This window comes from Ursus arctos, unplaced genomic scaffold (genome assembly GCF_023065955.2).
Source record: "Ursus arctos isolate Adak ecotype North America unplaced genomic scaffold, UrsArc2.0 scaffold_15, whole genome shotgun sequence".
Classification (NCBI taxonomy): Eukaryota; Metazoa; Chordata; class Mammalia; order Carnivora; family Ursidae; genus Ursus; species Ursus arctos.
Window position 1 is genome coordinate 24,529,798 of NW_026622819.1, and position 22,342 is coordinate 24,552,139.

Genomic DNA, 22,342 nt, shown 5'->3' on the forward strand with positions numbered 1-22,342 from the left:
GACCACATCAAGAACTGTAAAAAGTCTGAGATTTTACAGTATGGTTTCATGGATGCTGGCACAAGACATGAGATTCCTGGGTCAGAGACAAACAACTTTATTACTGATGGCACAGCAAGTAGCTGTTGGCTTTCTGCAATCCCAGTTTAGAGCATCATGTTTGCATACTGTCCCCCGCAGCCCCACGTCCCATAGGAGTGATACAGAGGCGTGCAAGTAGACGCACAGGCTTGGGATCTGTGTCACAGCTAAGGAACCTGATTGTTGGCAACCAGCATCTTTTATGATAGGCGCGAAGCAAATCTGACTGCCCTTTGCTCCAGAGAGAGACGTTATCTTTATTATACTGGACCATAAACAAACCTGTCTCTTCCTTCAGAGACACTATCTTTGACTTTCAGGTGGTTTGCTCTACAAACATCCTTGAAAAGATAGATAATCCAGAGTAAAAACGGCCTATGCACGCTGCTCACAGGCCACACAGAGATGGGAGAGCCCCGTGGAGGATGGCTGCCCGGCAGCCCGTAACAGACCCAGTCAGATCAGACAAAGGGCAGCTGATGAAAATATTCTTGTCTTCTCTAAATACAACTCAGTCTGTGGCAGTTATTTGGAGTCCATAACCATGAATTTAAACGCAACTGGCAGAAATCCTCCTCCCAATCTGGATGAGGGAAATCAAGTTGGTCCTGTGTCCTGTGGTCCTATCAAGTTCGTTTATATTCAGAATCTGCTTTATTTGCCTTTGCACTTCGAGATGAAAGTAGAGGCTCCCCGATGCACTGCGGGTGTAGACTGTGCCTCTGACAGAGCTTCTGTGTTCGCTGGTGCAGGCGTTTGCAGTCCTGAGCCACATTTTCCATTTCCACCACCTCTCAGACGTGCAGAGAAGGGCTTCGACTAGAGAAAGCTGCGTTTCTCCTCCCCGTTTATTCAGCTGGAAAACACCCTCTGCAGATTCATGAACCAGACCTGCCGCTGATGATGCGGAAGCTTACCCCCCAATGAGCTTGGAAGGCTCATACTTCTGCCACCTGCTCCTGGAGATTTGTCTTTCCTCAGGTTTTGAACATTCCAGGAGTTGAGTAACACGGCTTTCTGCTACATATTTTGGGGCAGTAATTGGATATGTCTCGAGAGTTTCATATCTATCTCCTTTTGGGAAGACTCACTTGAGTTTCTGTTTAACCTGCTGTTTAAATGGACTCCTTTCTTCTTTCCCAGCCCTGCTTGCTGAGTCTGGGGGCTTGCTTTATTCATTCATTCATTCATTCATTCGTTCATTCATTTATTTGAACTTCCCTTCTTCCTTTGCTTTCTGACATCGATTTTTTTTTCCTAACATACTATTCTAGATTTCAGTCATGTGGGGCTCATCATTGTGAAAGATACGGAATTAACGAGTCTTCTGTTTTCTAAAGTATCCGTTGTCCATATGCATCTTCACCACCACCACCACCACCTCTGAGTTGCCTAATTCCAGCCAGGAATTCCCTCCCACCCCCCGGACCAGCATCAAGTTCTGGCCTATTATCATCCTGCCTGGCTCCCCTTGGTATGTCTCATGTTTGCTTCCTTTCCAGTCCTAATCTCATACTTTTCTCAGGCCACTTCCTTCAGGCCAACAAAAATAACTGTGTCCCTTTAAAATTGACCCAGGAATTTTTTTTAAATCTCCTTCTGGGCTTCTTCACCCTTCACCTTTAAATCAGTCCAAACATTCTGATCACTCTCGACAGGTTTTCCAAATCCTCCTGCTCAAGCTCTGCAGTTTTTAACCACCTCTCATTGTCGTCTGGGCCTGAGACGTCCATAGGAGCGTCGTTGCGTTCCGTTCCCCGTGCTTTTGCCTCTTTTTCTCGGCTGGATTTCTTTAGTCCCCAGTCACGCCCTCCAATCTAGTAAAAACTAAAGTGTCTCCCCACTCGTGTGACGCCCACTTTGTGGTCAGGAACTGGCCTCCCAGGCCTCCCAGGCCTCACAGACTCCTCTCACCTGCACGGCCTGTTGTCTAGGAGCTCCGCTTTTCCTTCACGGAACCCTTTCCGTTCCTCTAGTTCATCATCGCACGTTCCTTTACCATCTCTCTGCCACTGCTTCTACTCTGATTATAAGGCCAGAGTGTGTTCTCAGATCATCCTGGATGTCCTGTGAAAACCTCGCTTCCGAAAGCATGCATTTCCAGGTACACGCATTTGGAACAGTCTTCTCAGCTGATGGGTTTGCAGTAATTTTATGGAATTTTTTTCTCATCGTGAATCCAGCAGATGGCATATTCGTGCCGGGTCACCATTTGTCTTGCTTTGTTCATTCATTAAACGTGCTGCCATGTGTAGGTAGGAAGTGGAGATTCTTATCCCTGCAGTCTACAGCTATAATCCCAGGCTGCGTAATCATCAACTCTAGAGGCACCGTGAGCGTTGGTGGGGAGAAAGCTCAAGGTGTTTTGTTTCAGCTGGACCTTCACTCTACTTCTATGATGCACGTTGGGTACTCTGCTAGTACTCCAAGTGCAGTGTTATTTAATCCTCATAATAACCCTGTTAGATCATTACCAGGTAATTTTAACCCCTTAAACCCTTTTAAGCTCGGCTCTGTTTGAACCAGGGCAGTAGTGAACTACAGAGGCCCTGGCCCTGCCCTGCTTCCGTCAGCCTGGGCCTCCATGTTCTTTATTAACTCTCGGGGTGATTCTGTTGCACTCCAAAGTTAGTCCAGGTCATTCCTGATGCTTGGGAATCTCCTCAGAATCAGATCCATTCTGAGCACCTGCGTCAGTCCCTTTCCACTCTGGCCATTGCTTCAGCCTGGCTACATCCCCACTTCCCGAGACCCTTTATGGGCAACTCCTGAGCTTTGTGGGGGGAGTTCTCTGTTCAAACTGGGTTGCGTTTGAGCTTTCTCTGATCCCAGCTTAGAATTCAGTTTTCTCAAGTTGGATCCACTTTCACATATTCATCTGCATACCGGTTTCCAGAATTTTGTTGCTGTCTTTTGTGCTCTTTGCCCTGTGAGATTATGTCTTTCATTTCAATATCTCTTCTCTGTCACTTGAGTGTGGTTTCAAATGAGAAAAAAAGGGAAATCTGCCATCTTTAATCAGAAAACTATCACTTAGGGACATCTGGGAGGCTCAGTCGGTTAAGCGTCTACCTTCGGCTCAGTTCATGATCCCAGGGTCCTGGGATCAAGTCCCCCACCAGACTCCTTGCTCAGTGGGGAGCCTGCTTCTCCCTCTGCCTGTCGTTCCCCCTGCTTGTGCATGTGCTCGCTCGCTCTCTCTCTTTCTCTCTGACAAATAAATAATCTTAAGTAAAAAAAAACAACTATCACCTAATTCTTAAACCCCATCTTTCAGATGAGGACATTGAAGCTCAAGGAGAATGACTAATGTACCTAAATCGCTAATAAACCAGGATTTGTATCCAGGCAGCTGCTCTACCACCTCACTATAAAACCAGAAGCTAAATATTCTTCTGCAGTGAGAGAGAATGTCATAGGCTGCAAGTGTAGAAAACCGTCCAAACAGAAAGGCTCTGACTTGGAAATTGGCAAATAATATTAGATTCCATTAATATAATGGCACTGTTGTATAACACATGAATTAGAAATTGCTGATGAATAATAGATTATACCAGCGGAACCAAAGGCTTTCCAGGAGAACTTTTTGCACATTTCATTTTAGAAAAACTAAAATGACATCATTTCCAGAACAGTTTGATTTGTTCTGTGCATCTAAAAAAATTAAAATACAGCAAAGGGACCGTTTAGAGTGTGGGCATTTTCCGACAACAGTCAGAAGACTGAAGAGAGGAGCATTGTGGTCAAAATTGCACTTTGTATATTATTGCTGCCTGTTCCCTGAGTTCCGAACCACCTCAAATCGTGACAGGCTGTTTTCTGTTACAAGAGGAAAAGGTTCTGTTTAAATTCGGAACCCCATGCAAACACTTTCCAGGGGTTCTGAAATCCGACGCTACTGCCTTGAGCTCAACAGTGTTACCGTCTGCATCTCTTCGAGATGTCTCTAGGTCCGTTCTGATTGGTTTTAGTTACGGGCTTTCCGTAGTAATGCAACACACACCATCTTTCGCGTAAGATTTCCTTGGTATAAGAGATGGTATTTTATAGATTATAGAAACCAAATGTCATCTCATTCTTTGGCACATTTGAGATTTTAAAAAAAGAAGAAGAAGGTTATTCCTTAAGGCTGTGATTCTCTTACTTCTAAACCGCCTCTCTCAGATTCTGAAAATAAAGAAGAGTTGGCTGCAGTTGGGCTCGCATCACAGGAGCACAGATTTGACACAGTGCGTGTTCGCTCCTGTAAAACTACGCCACTCATCCTGCACGCTCATTCTCTGCACACGTGATCTAGCCTAGATCTCGGATATATGTTATAAACAAAAAGGTGTTACTTCGGGGTCTCCATTCATTTCCTCATCTGTCAATGGAGAGAATATTTTTTACCTTGGGGCACATATTTGCTGCGAACATCTAATGGGAAAAATGTCAGGAATACGAACTCTACAGTATGGTACGGTATCGATCATCCAAAGTGTTAACTTAATTAAAAAACATCTAAGAATGTAGGGAGGGAAAATCCTCGTGACGCATGAAGCTGAAAATCAGGAGACTGAGGAGTCTCAGCCTTGCCTGTAACGAGTTGAAAAGCCTTGAGCAGGTCACTTTCCTGTCGGTTACTCCTATGAGGGCTTATGTCATCTCCAAAGTCCCTCCGATCGCGTGAAAAGCTGGGGCCACGCCAGAAAAACAGAGGAAAAATGGAAGAAGGAAACTTCCTAAGTCCAGAAACAGTGGGCCAGGATTGTTTGCTTCCCTTGACACGAGCTCCTTGGACCTGTTTTCTGAGGGTCTGGGCGTTGGCCGCTGTGGAGTCATCCAGCCCCTGACTGGGCACCGAGGAGGTAATGACGAACCCGCTGAGGAATGCCCTCTCCGAGGGCTGATAGCCCGGGTCAGGGGGTGTGAGAGGAAGAACCAGGAACTTAACTGAGTCTCCAGTAATTGCTGTTTACAGTCCGGACACAGGTTCTTTCCATGAAGCTTTTGAATTAAGCAAAGGGGAGGCCCTGAGGCTTCTCTCTGGATTATTCCTATTTGCATGTCTCCTCCTGCGCCTCAGATCTCTGGCAGGTCTCCAAGAGGGTTCATTTTGCACTGGGTGTGAATTAAATGTTACAATTCGGGGTTGGGAAAGACATCCCTCTTGAGAATCTCTAAAATCATCCTCAGGATTCCATTCTTGCCTTTACTTCGTAATTTAAACCTGGAGACCTGCCAATCCCCGACCTTGTAATAGGGATTCACCCAATTTATCTTTATGTATCGGGATTCATTTGCTTTCCCACGGCCCCTTCCTCAACTTGCCTGCAACTCCTCATTTCTCAGACCTTTTTTTTTTTGCCCTCTTTCTCATCCAGAGAGGTACTTGAACTTGAGGGGGAAGGGGGAATTTTGCAAATCTCCTATATTACATATAAGATTTACATATAGGGGCATCTAGCTGACTCAGTCTGTGGAGCATACAGGTCTTGATCTCAGGGTCATGAGTTCGAGCCCCATGTTGGGTGTGGAGCCTACTTAAAATACAAAAATTTACATATAAACAGTTACCTCTTAGAAGGAGGTGGGGTTTATCTGGGAGATTACTTTATGCATTTTCATATACTGAATTTGATATACAGTGTATAATTTTTATTATCAGTTAACATTCAGGATTTGGGGTGGGTTTTTTTTACATTATAATTATGTGATTTTTTGATGACCATGAGTGTTTCAAGATATCGTCTATGTCTTTTTAAATTCATATATGTTTCTTCACATGAATCTTACCTGTTTTAATTAATATGAATTTTTCCCTTCAGAAGCTCAAAGGAAAATAAAATTTCAAATGGGAAAACTCATTGTTTGATGTATCTCTTAAGCTTTGTACATGTAAATTTACTTCCCAAATTTTTTATATACACTCTCAAGCATGTAAGTCTCTTTTTCTTCTCTAATAAATGTAGTTTTTTGGGGTTGTTTTTAGCATTTTTGGCTTTTCTCAGTGGACCCTATAGACCCTTGAGACCTTTCTTTCTGCATCACCTCTTGGGGTCTGGTAGCAGAGGAGTACAACGTGTGGGCTGACTTTCTGGGGCTACCTGCCCGTGACCTGAGCAGAGCTAATCAGTACTCAGGAGTATAGCACACAGACAGCATGGTTGACCCAAGGGGTGTAGTTTTTGGCTGCCAAAAAAATTAACGTTTTACTGTATTTTGGAATTGAGTTTAAATTTCTGGCTTAATGTTTCTTGCAATTCGCGTTATAGGAAAAAGCACTAGTCCACAAGGCAAGAGGCCGGGGCTATCGTTGTGGCTTCGTGACACCCTCACCGCCCCCCCCCCCCCGCCCCGTGACCTTGACCGTTTCCTCCAGAAATGAAGTGGCCCCTGGGACCATTTCCACTTTGAAACCTGCTGCTTCTATGCTGTGCAGGGCCTGCACGCTGAGGAGGGACTTGCCGGCCCAAGGCTGTATGGTTCCAGGTTATCTGAGGGCCGGTGCTTCGATCCCGGGAAGCTTTTTTTCCTCACGTGATACCTGTACTGCTGATCTTCAAGCCTTGAGATAACTTCTGGGAGGGGATCTCATCAATGATTGCAAGCCCGCCTCTCCCATCAGCTCGGTGTTCTCTGCATTTCAGATGCCCGGGACAGATGAGCCCCAAGATTCGGGTGGCCCCGAGGAGTCCAAGGGAAACCTGGAAAGTCCCAAACAGGGCAGCAGTAAAATGAAACTCAAGAGTCGTCTTTCAGGTGAGTGGAACTCTTTGCGGCCTGTCTGAAAGGGAGCTTCTAGCCTCAGGAGTGCAAAGATAAGTCATTAACAGAATGAGCTCTTTTCTCCAGTTAACAGCCTCCAAATTGTTTTTCCTTTAGAGAGCGCATGCCCCATGCATAAACTGCGTTGAGCCCGGCTGCCCAGGTGAATATTTTTATTTGAGTCATAATGAAGTGAATGTCAACATCTCCGTTTGTCTCTGCTCAAACCTAAATTTCCTGTGTCTATGGTTCATTTACTTCCACAGAACTTGGGTGATCCATGCCCTGTGGAATATTCCTAGTGGCCTATCTTCCTGGCAGTCTCCCCCAGGCCCTCGGTCCACCAGAACCAGGGGTAAAGCGCTGTTTACCTAATGTTAAATCTGCATCTCAAAGAAGCAGGTGGGAAAATGGGATGGGAGTTGCAGCTCTGAGAACAAAGAGATTTCACATTTCTTGGTTATAAGCTCCTAGCAGCTGGCTTGTGCCCTGAGAAAGAAAGTTCCTGTTGAAAGCCGAGGCCACGTGCAGGCACCCGTTAGGATCTGTGGGTCCTAGGCACTAACTCCCTGATGGGCTCTTTCCCCTATTAAAAAACAAACAAAAAAAAACCCTGAAAGTTGTATTTTGTGGCTGCATTCGTATAAAGATGCAAGCTGGATTCTTATTTATCTCTCCATTACTATGATGTTTATACTTAAAACTTTCTTGTGGGCCCTCGCACGGTGACTGCTGGCCTGATGGAGAAGCCAGCCCCTGCTGCCTGCCCATGAAAGGCAAAGGCGTCTCATGTGACCTTGGGCCGGTCACCTTAAGACCCTGAACTTCCTCTCCCTCACCTGAAAAAAAGGAGATCATAATCCTGGCTTTGAAAGGGCGAGCAGATTAAAAACAAACAGACAGGTACGAGCAGCCCGCCCAAGCACGGCGTGGTAACCTCCACAACCCGCCAGTCTCCTCGTCCGCACAAATCCGGGCGGAGGGGCGGTGTCTGTGCCTGCCAACGAGGACCCCACAGGCTGGCCCTCTGCTGAGTGTTCTCAGGTAAAGTGACTGGTACAGGACCCTAAAATACATCTGTTTCTTTTGACAAACCCGAGTAACAGTGAATTAGTCTGCATTTGTAACTCATTATAGTTAGGCCGTACATACCTGAACGCGGGTTTGCGACAACACAGTGACACGGCCAGAGGCTGATAAGTTGGAGGGGAGACATCGTGCCTAAGGCCCTCATGTGGAGGGCCAGCTCCCCTAAACCCCAGCTCCCCTAAAGCCCTGAGGAATAACAGAGAGAAATACATTGAATTCCTGTGTGTGTTTGGGGCCTGGACGTCACAGGGCATAGCGGATGGAGATCTTTAGGTCAGCTGTCTTGGCAGTTAATCCACACCTTATAAACAGTTCCCAGGAGGGCCACAGAGCGCTGGGGAAGTATCAGGGACCTTTGAAATCTGTGCAGTCACATTCCTCATTTTATGGATGAGACCAGAGAAGTTAAGGGAATCCCAAAGGTCACTCATTCAGTGCCAGCAGAAAGATCTGCCTCCCAGGTAGTTCTTAGCCACCCGTGGCTTCCTGAGAATCTTGACAAGAATCCTACTCCCCAGCCTGGGGCTTTATAGATAGAGATATGGGGAGGGGGTATAGCTGGGGACCTTTCAAATCCTAATTCTCTAATGCTGTCTCTCCTATTAATTTAGAACAAGCAGCACGTTCAGCTGAATAGTAAATCCACAGCTGGCTACTGTTTGCCACAAATGGATGTCACCCTCTCTTCCGGTCCTTCCCAGACGCCTGGGGCCATAATAAGCAAATTTGTCCAACAGGCATGAGGTCAGGTAGAACTGTGTTCAGTTCTCAGCTCTGCCATGAGGGGCTGTGTGACCTGCGACAAGTGACGTGACTTCTCTGGGTCTCTGTTTCTTCAGGGGCAGAGTGAGGATTATAATGTACATTTATTCTGTAAATCAGCGTATGTGAAGGACCGTGGCACTGCCCCTGCAGAATATGGCAGACACCCCACCACTGCCGTCACTAACATCACATTCATCACCGTCGTTTGCAACCTTATCATTGTTGTCTCCTCTTTCCCTCTCGAGAGGGGAAGACGCTTGAATAGGTTCGGACAAGAATATTCTTGAGAACTTTACGCCATGATAAGGCACGCACCAGAGGTAGGAAGATGGAAGTCTCTCTGGGTCGTGGTACTCAGGGGAGGCATCCAGAGGACACAAGATGAAGGAGAGCCAGGACCTTGGCAAGATTTGACAGAACCCAAGAGGAAGCAACCAGTGGTCTAGACGAGAGAGAAAAAGCACGAGAAATGTTTAGGGACAATGGGGGAAAATTGGTTAGAGAAGTTTTTGGCAACTGTTTTTCCTCCTCGGCTTTTCTGGAAGATCCAGTAATCCAGCAGGAACCATGATTGAATCCAGCAGAGCTTGTCAGAGAGATCAGGGGTAAGGAGCCCCTCGGGGTGGGAGACGGTGGTGCCGGCAAAGTGAGATAAAATGTCAGGCGATATTTATAGGCTCCCCAGTTTTGGAAAGGATGCAGGAGGAGGACAGATCGTGTCCTTTGAGAATCCGCAGGCCAGAGCCACGAATTCACGGAGCAGGGCAGTGGGAGATAAGGCTGGAAAAGTAATTTGAGACCTGTGAAAGTGGCTTACGGAGCTGGGTCTTCATGCAATGCTGTGAAATATGTTCAGTCTAAAGATATTTGAATACAGCAGATTTTAATGTGATCAGCTGCTAATTTGTCCCGTAAACTTGGCTATTTATTTCCCATTTGCTGCAAGCGAGTCAGTCTGGTATTCACCTGTCAGTGTGTTATCTGCAGACACTACCGAATGTGGTTTCTCTTCGGTTGAGGCAAGTGCCTCCCTGTCAGCTCAAAAGGCACTTTCTTCTAATAAATCTTTCTCAGATGAGTAAGCATGCCAAGAGGGATTAATCTGGCCATGAATTAGTAAGTCATGAATTATTAAGGAGGTTCTGTAAAGAAGTTCCAGCCATTTCCACTAAGATTTTTGCCGACTCTGGCTCCAGAATGACTAAAGTGATTTTATACAACATTTTTCCTGCTATTCCAACCTGAATTTTCCTTACTTCCTACTGCTTTTTTTTGCCAGCAGGCTTCCCTTTTAATTTTGGTATTTTTGATTTATCCTTGTTAATGCCCTGGGTTTGTGATCTTTTTAAATGGAAATTTCTCTTTGATTGCAAAGGAGTTTCAGGTGTTTGAAAACCTGTATCACAAAGTTAAATGTAGCTTTTGAAAAACCCAGCTTTTAGTGATGTTCATGTTAATATAACTGAATCAGCACTCTTCCAACTTTTCATCACCGTTGCAGACTCCATATATTTAAAAGAGTACAGAATCATCCTGTTTTATTCCATGAAAAACTTTCTGAGAAGTGTTTAGGTAAATTGAATTTTAGGTCATCAAGTAAAACATAGTCTAGGAGAATTTGATATTACAAAGAATCTGTATGTGTATATAGCTATACACACACACATACGTATATATACGTTTATAATGAATTTTGTAAACATTGTAATGTGATTAAGAGCTATATTCAGTGTAATTGAGCCATCATTTAAAATTAAAATCCCTTAAATTATCTTATTTTAAAATAGCATGTAATATAAATTAGGTACTGATAAAGGTGTCTTTAAAAATTACTATAAAAATTTCCTAAGACACAAAAGGGAGCATAAAGGGAAAGCATAAGAGAAAAATTGGTATATTGTACTACATTAAAATTATTAATTTTTGCTCATCTAAAAATACCATTAAGAGTAAAAAGCCAGGGCGCCTGGGTGGCACAGCGGTTAAGCGTCTGCCTTCGGCTCAGGGCGTGATCCTGGCGTTATGGGATCGAGCCCCACATCAGGCTCCTCTGCTACGAGCCTGCTTCTTCCTCTCCCACTCACCCTGCTTGTGTTCCCTCTCTCGCTGGCTGTCTCTATCTCTGTCAAATAAATAAATAAAATCTTTAAAAAAAAAAAAGTAAAAAGCCGAGTCACAGACATGGAGAAGATATTTACAATACATAGATACCATGAAGGACTTATATCCAAAACATATGAACAAAAAAAAATAAAAACTCGGGTAAATCAACAAGAAAAAGAAACCCAATAAAAGAATAAGCAGAACAGTCACTTTACAATTTTATCAAATAATAATAACAGGCACTTTATAACTTTATTTAAAAAAAAAGACCACCATACAAATTTACAAGAGTAAAACAGCCAATGGACATTTGAAAGAAGCTTAGTCCAACTGGTCGTCAGTGAAATGTAAATTAAAAACCATAATGACGGCCCCTGGCTGGCTCGGTTGGTGGTACGCAGCACTCTTGATCTCGGGATTATGAGTTCAAGCCCCACGTTGGGTGTGGAGATTACTTGAAAATAAAATCTTAAAAAAAAAAAAAAAACCACAGTGAAATGTCATTATATACCCATGAGAGTGGCTAAAATTTAAAAAACTGGCACCACCAAGCATGACGAAGATGTGGGGAAACTAGGACTCACACAGAGTGGTGTTACAACATTGGGAAAGGCGGGTGTGTTCCCGTAGCTCAGCATCTCCGTCCTGGGTCTGCCCCCCACAGATAGGATTTGTATGAGAATGTTCCATAACAGTATCTTCTAGATCACGGGTCAGCAAGCTACCACCCACAGCTATATTTGTACAGACCACAAGCTAGAAATGCTTTCTACATCTTCAGTGGGTTGTAACAACAACAACAAAAAGATGTTTAGAGAATATGCAGCAGAGACCATCTGTGGCCCATAGAGCCTAAAGCATTTACTATTTGGCTTTTACCAAAAAAAAAAAAAAAAAAAAAAAAAAATTGTTGCCCCTTGTTCTAGAACTGAAACTGGAAACAAAGTCAGTGTTCATCAGCAACAGAATGGATAGCCAAATTGTGGTATGTTTATACAATGAAATAGTACACAGAAATGGGATGAACAGACGTTTAGCAACAACATAGGGACTTTCACAGACAGACGCTGAGGAGCCAGATATAAAAAAGTACATATCGTATGTGTTCATTTATATAAAGTTCAAAAATAGGCAAAAGTCATCTTTGATGTTGGAAGTCGGGATAGTGGTTACCATGGGTGAAGGGTGGTTAGTGGTGCCAAAGTGACTTTTGGGTTCCAGAAATATTCTGTTTCTTGGTCTGAGTTTTGGTTTTTGGAACATTCACTTTGTGAAATTTCATGGAACTGTATGCTTAAGACTTGTGCATATCTCTGTAAGTTTTTATTCTTTAATTAAAAAGTTTATTTAAAAAGTCATTACATGGAAAAAAAAGCACCTGCCCCAACAATGGAACTGTACCAACCACAGAGTAATGTTCCTCCATCACTAGAAAACTATTTACTGATACCATTCTCGCTGGTGCTTATCGCCTTATCAACCCTGGCTACATCTTACTTAGATGAAACGTATACATTTTCTCATATCCAGTCCAGTCCCTTCAAAGACTGAACTTTCTTCATAATCTGTCATTAATGGCCCCAATGCATACCCATTAGGCAGAGCGTGTTGGTAGAAAGCAATGAGCTCGTGAGCTTATCTAGTACCTTGAAGGTATTAGACACTAGGCCTTCTGAAAACCATGTAGGGTGTGTGTAGATGCACCAAGTTTATACCTGATGCTCTCATGAGATTCTTCCCACCCCATATCACGCCATGGTTTTTTCCATGTTTTTACAAGGGGGTGTACACCGTCTAGAGTCTGTTGAAGAATATAATGAGCTGATGGTGCGAAATGGGGACCCCCGGATCAGGATGTTGGAAGTCTCCCGAGATGGCCGAAAGCACTCTCTTCCCCAGCTACTGGACTCGACGGGAACATCACAGGTAGTACAGTACCATGGAGCCTTTTGTTTTCTCGTACTGTCAAAGATGCCCGGTTAGGGATGGAAGCCCGGGTCTCTAGGCTTTCTTTTACTCTTTCAGAGACCAGCAAGAGCATCCATGTTGTGAAGAGCTACCCGTCTGTGTGGGCAGGGTATTTGGGACTAGAGATGTAACACAGAGAACGAGGTCTGTCCATGGAGGTTAGGAGGAAGTCAGCCTAGAATTTGAAAACAGTAGAGAAAAATAATCCTTTGTTGGATCTCAACATCTTGATCCCCTTCCTACTGTGTGTTTTGGAACTGAGAGCTGCTTTCAACTGCCAGGAGACAATGGCGCCTCACGGTCTGTGGTCAACCACCATCGCTTGTTTAGTGGGCGCGTCAGGTGTCGGCGTAACCACTGGGTGGGTGCGTGGGTGTTGGGTCATGGTGGGGGGAGTGCATGTGTGTGCCTGTACTGTGTCTGGGATGTTACCTGTTATACACTCATGACTCATACAGGCAAGGTCAGAGGGACTACGGATGGCGGTGAAGGAGGCAGTGATGTTACTATTCCAGGGCCTGCCCCAGAAGAGCTCGGGGGTCCATAATTCTTCACAGGGCTCTTCCACAATTACATCATCCTCAACCCAGTTAAAAGTGGGTAGGGAACTCCTAACCAAGTTGAAGCAGGCTCAGTCTCTGGGGAACTTGTGGAGTGTTCTTTCACCGTCAGCCAGAGGGCTCAAGAGGAACCTTGGCATCTTGCCTACAGTGGAGCAAAGATGGAGGCAGAGGGTGGAGCGGCGACGTCCATAAGTGCATGTAGACTCATAGATCGTAGAGATGAAAAGGACCTGGGGCAGGTCATCTGTGTCGGGTTGTTACTTTGAGTGTGTTATCACCATTTTATAGACAGGACAGTGAATCTTAAAAAGAGTGAGTATTTCACTCGAAGCGATTTGCCGGAATCACTGGGAAGAACGTTTTACCTAGCCAGTCAAACCACCAGTGCCCGTGTTCCAGAGGCAGTTGCTGATCAGGTTATTTTGTGTGGAATCTACCCAAAGACAACTTGAGTTGGGACATGGAGAAAAAGCAGAGCAGAAAACCTGTGTGGGTCCTGGTTAAAACTCCTCCAGACCCATAGCTGGAGACAGGCCCATGGCCTGCTCAGAATAATCCAACTGGACCGACGGAGTCAGGGGGTGGATCAGAAAGTTGTAGGAGAACCACGTTGTCAGGCTGTTTTAGTTAGTGCAGAAAATGAGAGAGGGTTTCCTGCCATCACAGCCAAGGAGGCCTAGCTCTGGGGTGATTTCTTAACTGCTGAGAAACCCGACCATATTTATAGCCCAGAAATACCTATTTCTAACAAGGCTTCTAGAAAGCTCAGGCTGGTGAAGATTTGGGAGGAAAGACTTTTTCCCCTTGTCAAACTGTCCTTTTTCTTTTCTTCTTTTCTTTTTCTGCCAGGATTCACCCTTCTTTTCCCTTGTTCTCTCTCCCTCCCCTGCAAAGCATTGCTGAGAGTAGAGCTACCCAATACAGCTTTCCGCAATGATGGAAATATTTTATGTCTGTACCGTCCAGTGTGGCACCCACATGTGTCTACCAAGCACATGAAAAGTGGCTAGTGAGACTAACGAGTGTATTTTTAATTTTAATCTCCGTTTAAATCTAGACTGCCACAGGTGACTACTGGCTGCCATATTGGACAGCTGTGGTCTAAAAAGTGCAGTGGGACCCCTGAAACTCACCAAGAGAACAATGAAGCATGCAGGCCTCTGGTTCCCCCGGGCTCCCAAAGGGGAGATGGCAGGAGGTGCAGCTGGAGATTGGTGGTCAGAGAGAGTTCCCTTACAAGTCCACACATGAACTCCGTATTCGAGGGTTGGAAACCCATGGGCTGTGTCTGGCCATCTCCATGATGGTTTCAGTAAAGCGGTAGTAACCTTGCCAAGCCAACATTTTTTAAGTGAATCAGAGTCTGGGAGGCCAGCACAGCTGGCAGATACTTTGTAAAACTGCAAAATAATAATTGTTCTAAGCAGCCAGGAATACAAAAATATCACTAGCAGACGTCTCATTTCTACCTTGGATGTAGAATATACTCATTAAGGGTAGAAACTAGTTCCTGATGTCTCTTTTCTCAGATTAAGCACGAATTGATTTTTTTTTCTTTTTTTGCTTATCCTGGAATATCCGTCTCATTTAAGAGATTTATTACTCTAAGAAGAATGGCAAGAAGATAGATTGTAGAAGTGCTTTAGCAATAGATCTGCTTGCACTCTTGTTTATGTCCTAGTGTGCCCTGCGGGTGATGGACAGGAAGGGGACTGAGACTTGAGCTCCTGTGTGCCAGGACAGGGGAAGGCGTGGCTGAAGGGAAAGGATTTTATTTTCCAAATGTGAGGGGTTAGAACTGAAGCTGCAGTCTGTCACTGGGGTGTTTTATATGGAATAACCATTGTCGGGGTTTGCGGTTTGGGTTTTATAAGAAACAAGGACTTGCTACGTTTTCAGTTGAGCGAATTAAGCTTCAAATGGCAAGATACTTTCTAACCATGATTGTGAACTTGGGATGGGGGTAGGGAGCGGCTTCCAGGGAGAACCTGACCACAGGATAGCCCTCCTACGTCTCTGAGGCCTCTTGGCTTCTGGTTCCTGACTGTATTCCAGAAATCAGGAAGTAGGATGTGTGGGGTACGGTCAAAGAAAGAGCAGCCCTGGGTGCTTGCAGCCTCCAAGCAGCTCCTTCTGTGGAGAGGGAACCATGGCAGCGTGTGACCGCAGGGGCTGGTCCACGGGTGGCATTTATCATACACTCCTTTAAGCGGCTGGACCGGGGATGGAGCAGAGAGAAATGGCTGTCTAACCCAAAAGACAACGAGGTTTTCACAATCTGAATGTATTTTTATGCCAGAGGCCCCAGAAGTGTAAATGAGACTATCCCTGACCTTGCCATGTGCTGACTTTTAGGAATACCACATTGTAAAGAAGTCCACGCGCTCCCTAAGCACCACGCAGGTGGAATCTCCCTGGAGACTCATTCGGCCATCGGTCATCTCAATCATCGGGCTGTACAAAGAAAAAGGCAAGGTGAGCTCTTTCTGCTCACTGTTTTGGCCCCCAGGTGAATGTTAGCAAATATTTCCTAAATGGTTAACTTTATTGTTGTTTTTACATGAAATAAAAAAATGAAAGGTACAAGTAAGAATAGATGAAGTGGCCTTTGTATAGATTCGAGTGGATTCCCTGGCATCCTTTCCTGTGGGCTTCTGCGTGGGTCACACCTTTTTGTCCTTGTGACATAGGGAGTCACCAGCGCCCGGGAGCTAGGGCACAGGCGAGGGTGGAGTGAAGGCTCCAACATTTACTACTATTGAAAGAGAAGCCACCCCTGTAGCTTCAGGGGATATATTCCTAGTTATCCTTTTGAATGAATTTCATAGCATTGCCATTTTCACAGAGAATAATACAAATAAGTTGGTATTATACGAACATCAAAACATCCATTTCTATGTTATACAAAATGGAAAGACTGACACAAAAGAATAAAATAAATGTGGCACCCAAATTGTACAGAATGACTCTCCTGAGCCATTAATGGATCCACGTGAAATTGCCATTTTTGGAGATCAAAGGTTGTCAGATACTGGCAAGTTCATATGTTTCAACCTAAAACTTTCTCTCTTTAATGTAATGCATAGCTAGTGCAATGCAAATAGAGCTGAGGAAGGAAGTGGAAAAGGGAACGCAAATTTAAATTTATAGCTGGTTAGCTTAACTCTGAGCCTAGCTGGGAAGCAGGCCTCAGTTAAATACTAATACAAGAACAGATGCCCTCCGTTAAATACTGCAATGACAACCTGGACCCCCTTCTGCTTGGGGTGTAGGGCCTTGGCTTTAGCATTGCTGGAGGTCGAGACTGCATTCGAGGACAGATGGGGATTTTTGTCAAGACCATTTTCCCAAATGGATCAGCTGCAGAGGATGGAAGACTTAAAGAAGGTAGGAGAAAGCCTCTCGTGGTTCTCAGTGGTGGTGAGCTCTGATTCCATCAGCATCTGCCCCCTTGCAAGATGTGAAGCCAGTGGCACAGCAGCCAAGGCCGTGGGCGTGGGGGTCAAGTAGACCTGAGCTGAATCCAGCCCTTACTACATCATGACCTTGGACAGTTGTAACCTGAGCTTCACTTTCCTCAGTTTGTAAACTTGGAATATTAATACCTATCTCGAGGAGTCACTGTGGGGATTAAATGAGATGATGTGTGGAATGATTTGATATTTTTTATTTGGGTCTTTAAATGTCTGTCTTGTCCCCTTGGTCCTTGATTCGTGTTCCTTGCCTTGAAACTTCCTGAGAGCTTGCAGGCCCTTCTTGCCTCGGGGCCGGAGTACAGACTCAGTATTCACATTCTCCATAGCACCTGCCGTTTGCCGTGCATAAACATACTAAACGAGTGCTTTTTTTCCGCCCAGCCTTATTGACATGTAATTGATCCCTAACATTGTGTGAGTTTAGGGCGTAGAACATGATGATTTGATATACACGTATGTTGCAAAATGATGAGCACACTGAGTTAGCTAACACGCTCCTCACATCATACAATGACGGTGTGTGATGGGGGAAGGTGAGGACATTGAAGATCTGCTCTCAGAGATTTTCAGCTGGACAACACAGTATTGCTAACGTGCTGGACATTAGATCCCCAGAACCTATTCATGAGTCCTGACTTTTTTTCTTCCGTTATTAACACACTTCCTTCGTGAAATGATTAAATCACGTTATTTGTAGTTACTTTTAGAAATGCTGTGACTGGTCAGTTCAGTTGACCCAAATTGTAGGTACTGTTACGTTCTGCTGGCTTATTTTTTCTAATTGATAAGAATCCACTGGAGTCTCCTTTTTCTAGGCAGAGCTACCCCAGGAGCCTGTGTGCTAATAGTAAGACATGAGCAGGCTTCTTTTGAGGACAGAATATTTATTTCTGTCTCTTAGAGAAAGGATTAACTCCCAGGTGATATTTGTATCTAGTTTCAGAACAATGTAAAATCCTAACAGCATTTTTATAATGGATGTGCCATGTGTTCATTTGATTGAAATTCATCCTGCAATACTGGTAGAATGGAGAAAAATGGAGGAAAAATCAATAGTTAGTAAAGGTTCATAGCACTTGATTCTCCTAAATACGGTTTTTTCACACATGTTCATTTACAATCAAGGTAAATCATTGGAATGTATGTTCAACCTGTTGCATGATCTTTTAAGAATCTTGTATAAAGATATTTAAGAGCATGAGCAATCATTTTGATGACCGTATCCTCTTCCTGTGTGCAAGCAAACCAAAGCCCTCACCCAGTTAGCGATTATTTTTAAACAGATGATTTCACGTCTTTTAAACTTCTGTAATTGCATTAGAGAGAAAGCACCTAACAAGTGCATGGGGCATGGCCACATTTCCAAACTCATCTACAGGGGTCCTTTCATGGAATACACAGTGTGCTCCTGGGATTAGCTGTCCATGAGAGGTGAAAGGTGTGTTCTGATGCTGATTGGCACTTTGTTGTAGGTCAGGGAAGTCCCTCTTTTATCCTGAATTGCTGTACAAAGTTCATCTGTTTCTCTCGGGGGCCCCTTCGTCGTGTTTTTGATGAACTGTTATTCCAAAACACAGACCATGTTACAAGAGCACAAACCAAAAACAAACTCCGATAAGTCAACAGGATGTCCAAGTTCTTTTCTATTCCCAGCAGACGCTGTCAACAGCTGGGAAAATGACCTGACTCTGCCTTCTGGGGCTTGAAGATGCGGATGAATCCAGGATAGTCTGGGAGAAAGAGAGAGAGAGAATGAATGAGAGAGCAGTTCGGCATGAGCCCACAATAATCTCCTAGCTAGCGGCATGTCGTGATTGCCCAGCTTCATGACTGAGGACCTGGAACGGAATCAGGAAGACCAGGGATCTAGACTATCTCTGGAGGCAGGGCTGCCATTCTTAAATAATATCTCAGCAGCTTTTTGTCTGTGTTATGAAAACCATTTTCCACATCCCATGATGATTCTCCAAGCTCAGAAATCTTGTGTTTCTGCAAATACAGAAGTGGCTTTCTCGCGTGTTGTATATGCTCACGTTTTATTGCCGGTGGCCTTCAGTTTGTGAACAAACACTGTGAGGAAAGACTGGGGGCTCGTTATTGCATTTTGATCCCTAAACTCAGGACGCCTCTTATCAGACTTGGCAATGGCTACAGAATACAGTCTTGATACTTCCCCGGTTGTTTTCAGTAAAGGTGGAGATACAGAAATACTGAGAAAGAATATGCATCATTACTAGTTGTCCCATTTTGTGAAATTCCTGGGAGCTAAGCTGATGAGAGCGCACTGGAACGATGAAAATCATTTTATAGAATTGTAAATCAGGTGCCATATGCTTTGGTCTTCTAAAGCTCGATGTTAATGTAATTCTCCTATTTGGTCACCAGGGGATGAAATCCTCGATGTAAACGGAATACCAATAAAGGGCTTGACGTTCCAAGAAGCCATTCATACCTTTAAGGTAACAATAATCTTACCTCTTTTGTCTTCTTTACTTTTCTTCCTTTATTTCCTTCTGGTTTGGGTTCGAGATTTTTTTTTTCCATCTTTGGTCTAGGAGCAGTCTGAATGTTTTAGCCCTCCTCTCTTGTTTTTTTCAGCAAATCCGGAGTGGATTGTTTGTCTTAACAGTACGCACAAAGTTACTGAGCCCAAGCCTCACGCCCTGCTCAACCCCCACACACATGAGCAGATCCAGTTCCCCGAGCTTCAACACCAGCGGGGGCAGCTCAGCGGCAGGCCCCGACGAAGGCAGTTCTTCGTCCCTGGGTCGGAAGGCCCCTGGGCCCAAGGACAGGATCGTCATGGAAGTAACACTCAACAAAGGTGATAGCAGCTCTTCCTCACTTTCATTGTATTCTCTCAAGTAACAATTTGTAATCCGTTCTGAGGTTAACCTTTTATATTTTTCCTATAAATTCTCCCTTTGGAACAATCTGCTGCCAACAACATATGGGAGTCTAAATGGACAGCGGGGTCAAAAGTAGAGACGTTGGTCCTTTTACTAAAATGAGAAGAAGTCACCACTAGCACAAAGTCTTTTAAGCTCTCCCCAGATGAATCACTATGTGTCAGAAACTCATGTTAAAAAAAAAACTAAAAAACAAAAAAATCACAGACTGGCTTAATTCTAAGGCTAATATAAAATTTTAAAAGAACAGGGGCGCCCGGGTGGCTCAGTTGGTTAAGTGTCTGCCTTCAGCCCAGGTCAAGTCCCACGTTGGCCTCCCTGCTCAGTGGGGGAGTCTGCCTCTCCCTCTCCCACTACCCCTCCCCCTACTCGTGCACTCGTTCTCTCTCTCAAATAAATAAAAAATCCTTAAAACAATTTTAAAGAACAAAAGATTATAGTTAACAATACAGTTAACAACTAAAAGTTGTGGGTCTTCACCAAATCTTACGGCTTTTCATCTTTCTTTCCTTTTTCTCTACACCGACTACAGAAATATGATGAGCAATTCAATAACTAAGAGATTAGTTGCTAAAAAAAAAAAAAAGCAAGTGAAAGAAAACCTAAAGTTGTGTATCTAGAATAAAAACTACTGGGGCGCCTGGCTGGCCCGTCGGTGGAGTGCACGACTCTCGATCTTGGGGTTGTGAGTTGCAGCCCCACGTTGGGTGTACAGATTACTTAAAGTCTTTTGAAAATATATATATATATATTACTTCAACTCTGCCCATTTCCAAAAACAGATTTGAGGAGGCTCCTTAGACGAAGCAGAGAGCGGACCGCTGAATAATTCACAGCCCATAGTTGTCAGCCTCTGTTGTTAGCGGAGTCCACTCCGCTGTGGACTCGTTTCATTTACAGAGTATGATGATGTTGACAAAGAAAAACAGGATTTCCATTCTGAGTCTGGTCACAAATAAATGGGTATTGGTCTGAATATACATTCGTGCAGCTTCAGATGCCTTCTACTTTTTTTTAAATTTTGTTTTCTTTGACCGGTGTCTCTCTCAGAGCCGAGGGTCGGATTAGGCATCGGTGCCTGCTGCCTGGCTCTGGAGAACAGCCCTCCCGGGATCTACATCCACAGCCTGGCCCCAGGATCAGTGGCCAAGATGGAGAGCAGTCTGAGGTTCGTCGCAAACCCAGCCGTACAGGCTTCTCGTGCGTTCATGAATTAATCGATGGATGTACATGCAGCGTATCCTGCCCTATTACATCCTTGCGTGAGGTTCCCAGCGTTTGTATTATTGGCAGGAATATAGCCAAGATTACAATTATAGCATTTCCCGAAAGGTGAAAAGCTAATCTGAAATGAAATTGGGTTGAAGCAGAAAACTCTGGATCTTGGCTTGCCTATTTTGATCTATTTGGACTCAGAAGCTCAGTTTCGGAAACTTGACAAAATAAAATCTATATAGATATCTATGATTATCTAAGTATTTTCTTTCTTGTTTATATTCATTTAAGTAAAATTCGTATGTGATACTGGGAACTGCTCCTAACAGCTCATAATCGCTGGATACCAAAGAGTCCCGAAATCCTATCCTTCAACAGGAGGCTTTTATGATTAAGTATAATCTCTTGAACCTGTCCTGTTGTTTCATTCCCTTTTGAAAGACGTTGTCTAGATGCTTATTGTCTGAAATCACTGCACATCTGATTTCTCAGTCACGCTAGTTGACTGGTAGCATGGGTGTTCTGTTTATACAAGAGAGGTCTAGGTGTTCTATTGTAGAGTAACTGCAGTGGGTCTGTGCCCACCGAAATTTCACAAGAAGTACACACATTGCACAAAGCACCCTGTGCAAACAGTATCACCTTTCTCCCCTGTAAGCTTCCAAGTCCTTGAGCAGTTGAGGAATTGTCAAAATGACATTCCTTAAGGTTGCCATTTTGGGGCCCTGTCAATAGATTATATTATGTTTTTAGTTAATCATCAGAGTCAATTTCCATACAAAAAAATTTTTAGCAAATCATCCAAAGTACATTAAAGAAAATATACTTTTAGAACCCCAGGAAAAAAAATCCTTTAATGACATCCCAAGATGATGTTTCTTTCTTGAATGGTTCCATATGTCTGGAGACTGCCAAATGAACATTCTGCAAACCCCACATAAAGAGTCTTTGTTCTCTCATACTGAGCTCTCTGCCTGTAATTTCAAGTCAAAATGGGCATCTTGTCCCCAATTTCTCATTTGTCCAAATTTGAAACATTTTTACAAACTCTTGGGTAACCTTTGAGCTTCAGATATTTCCTCCTCAAATTATATTACAATAATCATTTCAAGATGGTAAGAAAAAAGAAAATGATGGTGGTCAAGGGTCTATCTTGTGATGATCAAAAGGTAGACAGACCTGAGTTCAACAGCGTGTGACATCAGGGTGACCTCTCTGAGCCTGGGGCCTTATCTAAATAAGAGGAATAATCATGCCTGTTCAAAGTATTGCTATGTACATTGCTTTGTACGTACCTGGTTTACACCATGTGCTCAAGAAATGATAACCTTTGTTATTGCCCTTTATCAATTTTATTTCACTCAGATATGCATGATGGCTTTGCCAGGTTAATAGCCAACGTGTTTATATGAATATGTTGCTTTTT

The 22,342-nt window shown here is 44.0% G+C and overlaps 1 protein-coding gene across 8 annotated transcripts in view; it reads left to right on the forward strand.

Annotated features, from left to right (window-relative positions):
* The window catches only part of PDZD2 (PDZ domain containing 2), a 379,909-nt gene that overhangs the window by 326,013 nt on the left and 31,554 nt on the right, over nucleotides 1-22,342 (forward strand). For all 8 annotated transcript variants that reach the window (XM_057312176.1, XM_057312177.1, XM_057312178.1 and 5 more), the window contains 7 exons: nucleotides 6,711-6,822; nucleotides 12,566-12,711; nucleotides 15,672-15,791; nucleotides 16,589-16,703; nucleotides 19,178-19,251; nucleotides 19,391-19,616; nucleotides 20,752-20,869. In XM_057312176.1, the coding sequence (XP_057168159.1) occupies nucleotides 6,711-6,822; nucleotides 12,566-12,711; nucleotides 15,672-15,791; nucleotides 16,589-16,703; nucleotides 19,178-19,251; nucleotides 19,391-19,616; nucleotides 20,752-20,869 (911 nt within the window). The remainder of the gene's footprint in view (nucleotides 1-6,710; nucleotides 6,823-12,565; nucleotides 12,712-15,671; nucleotides 15,792-16,588; nucleotides 16,704-19,177; nucleotides 19,252-19,390; nucleotides 19,617-20,751; nucleotides 20,870-22,342) is intronic.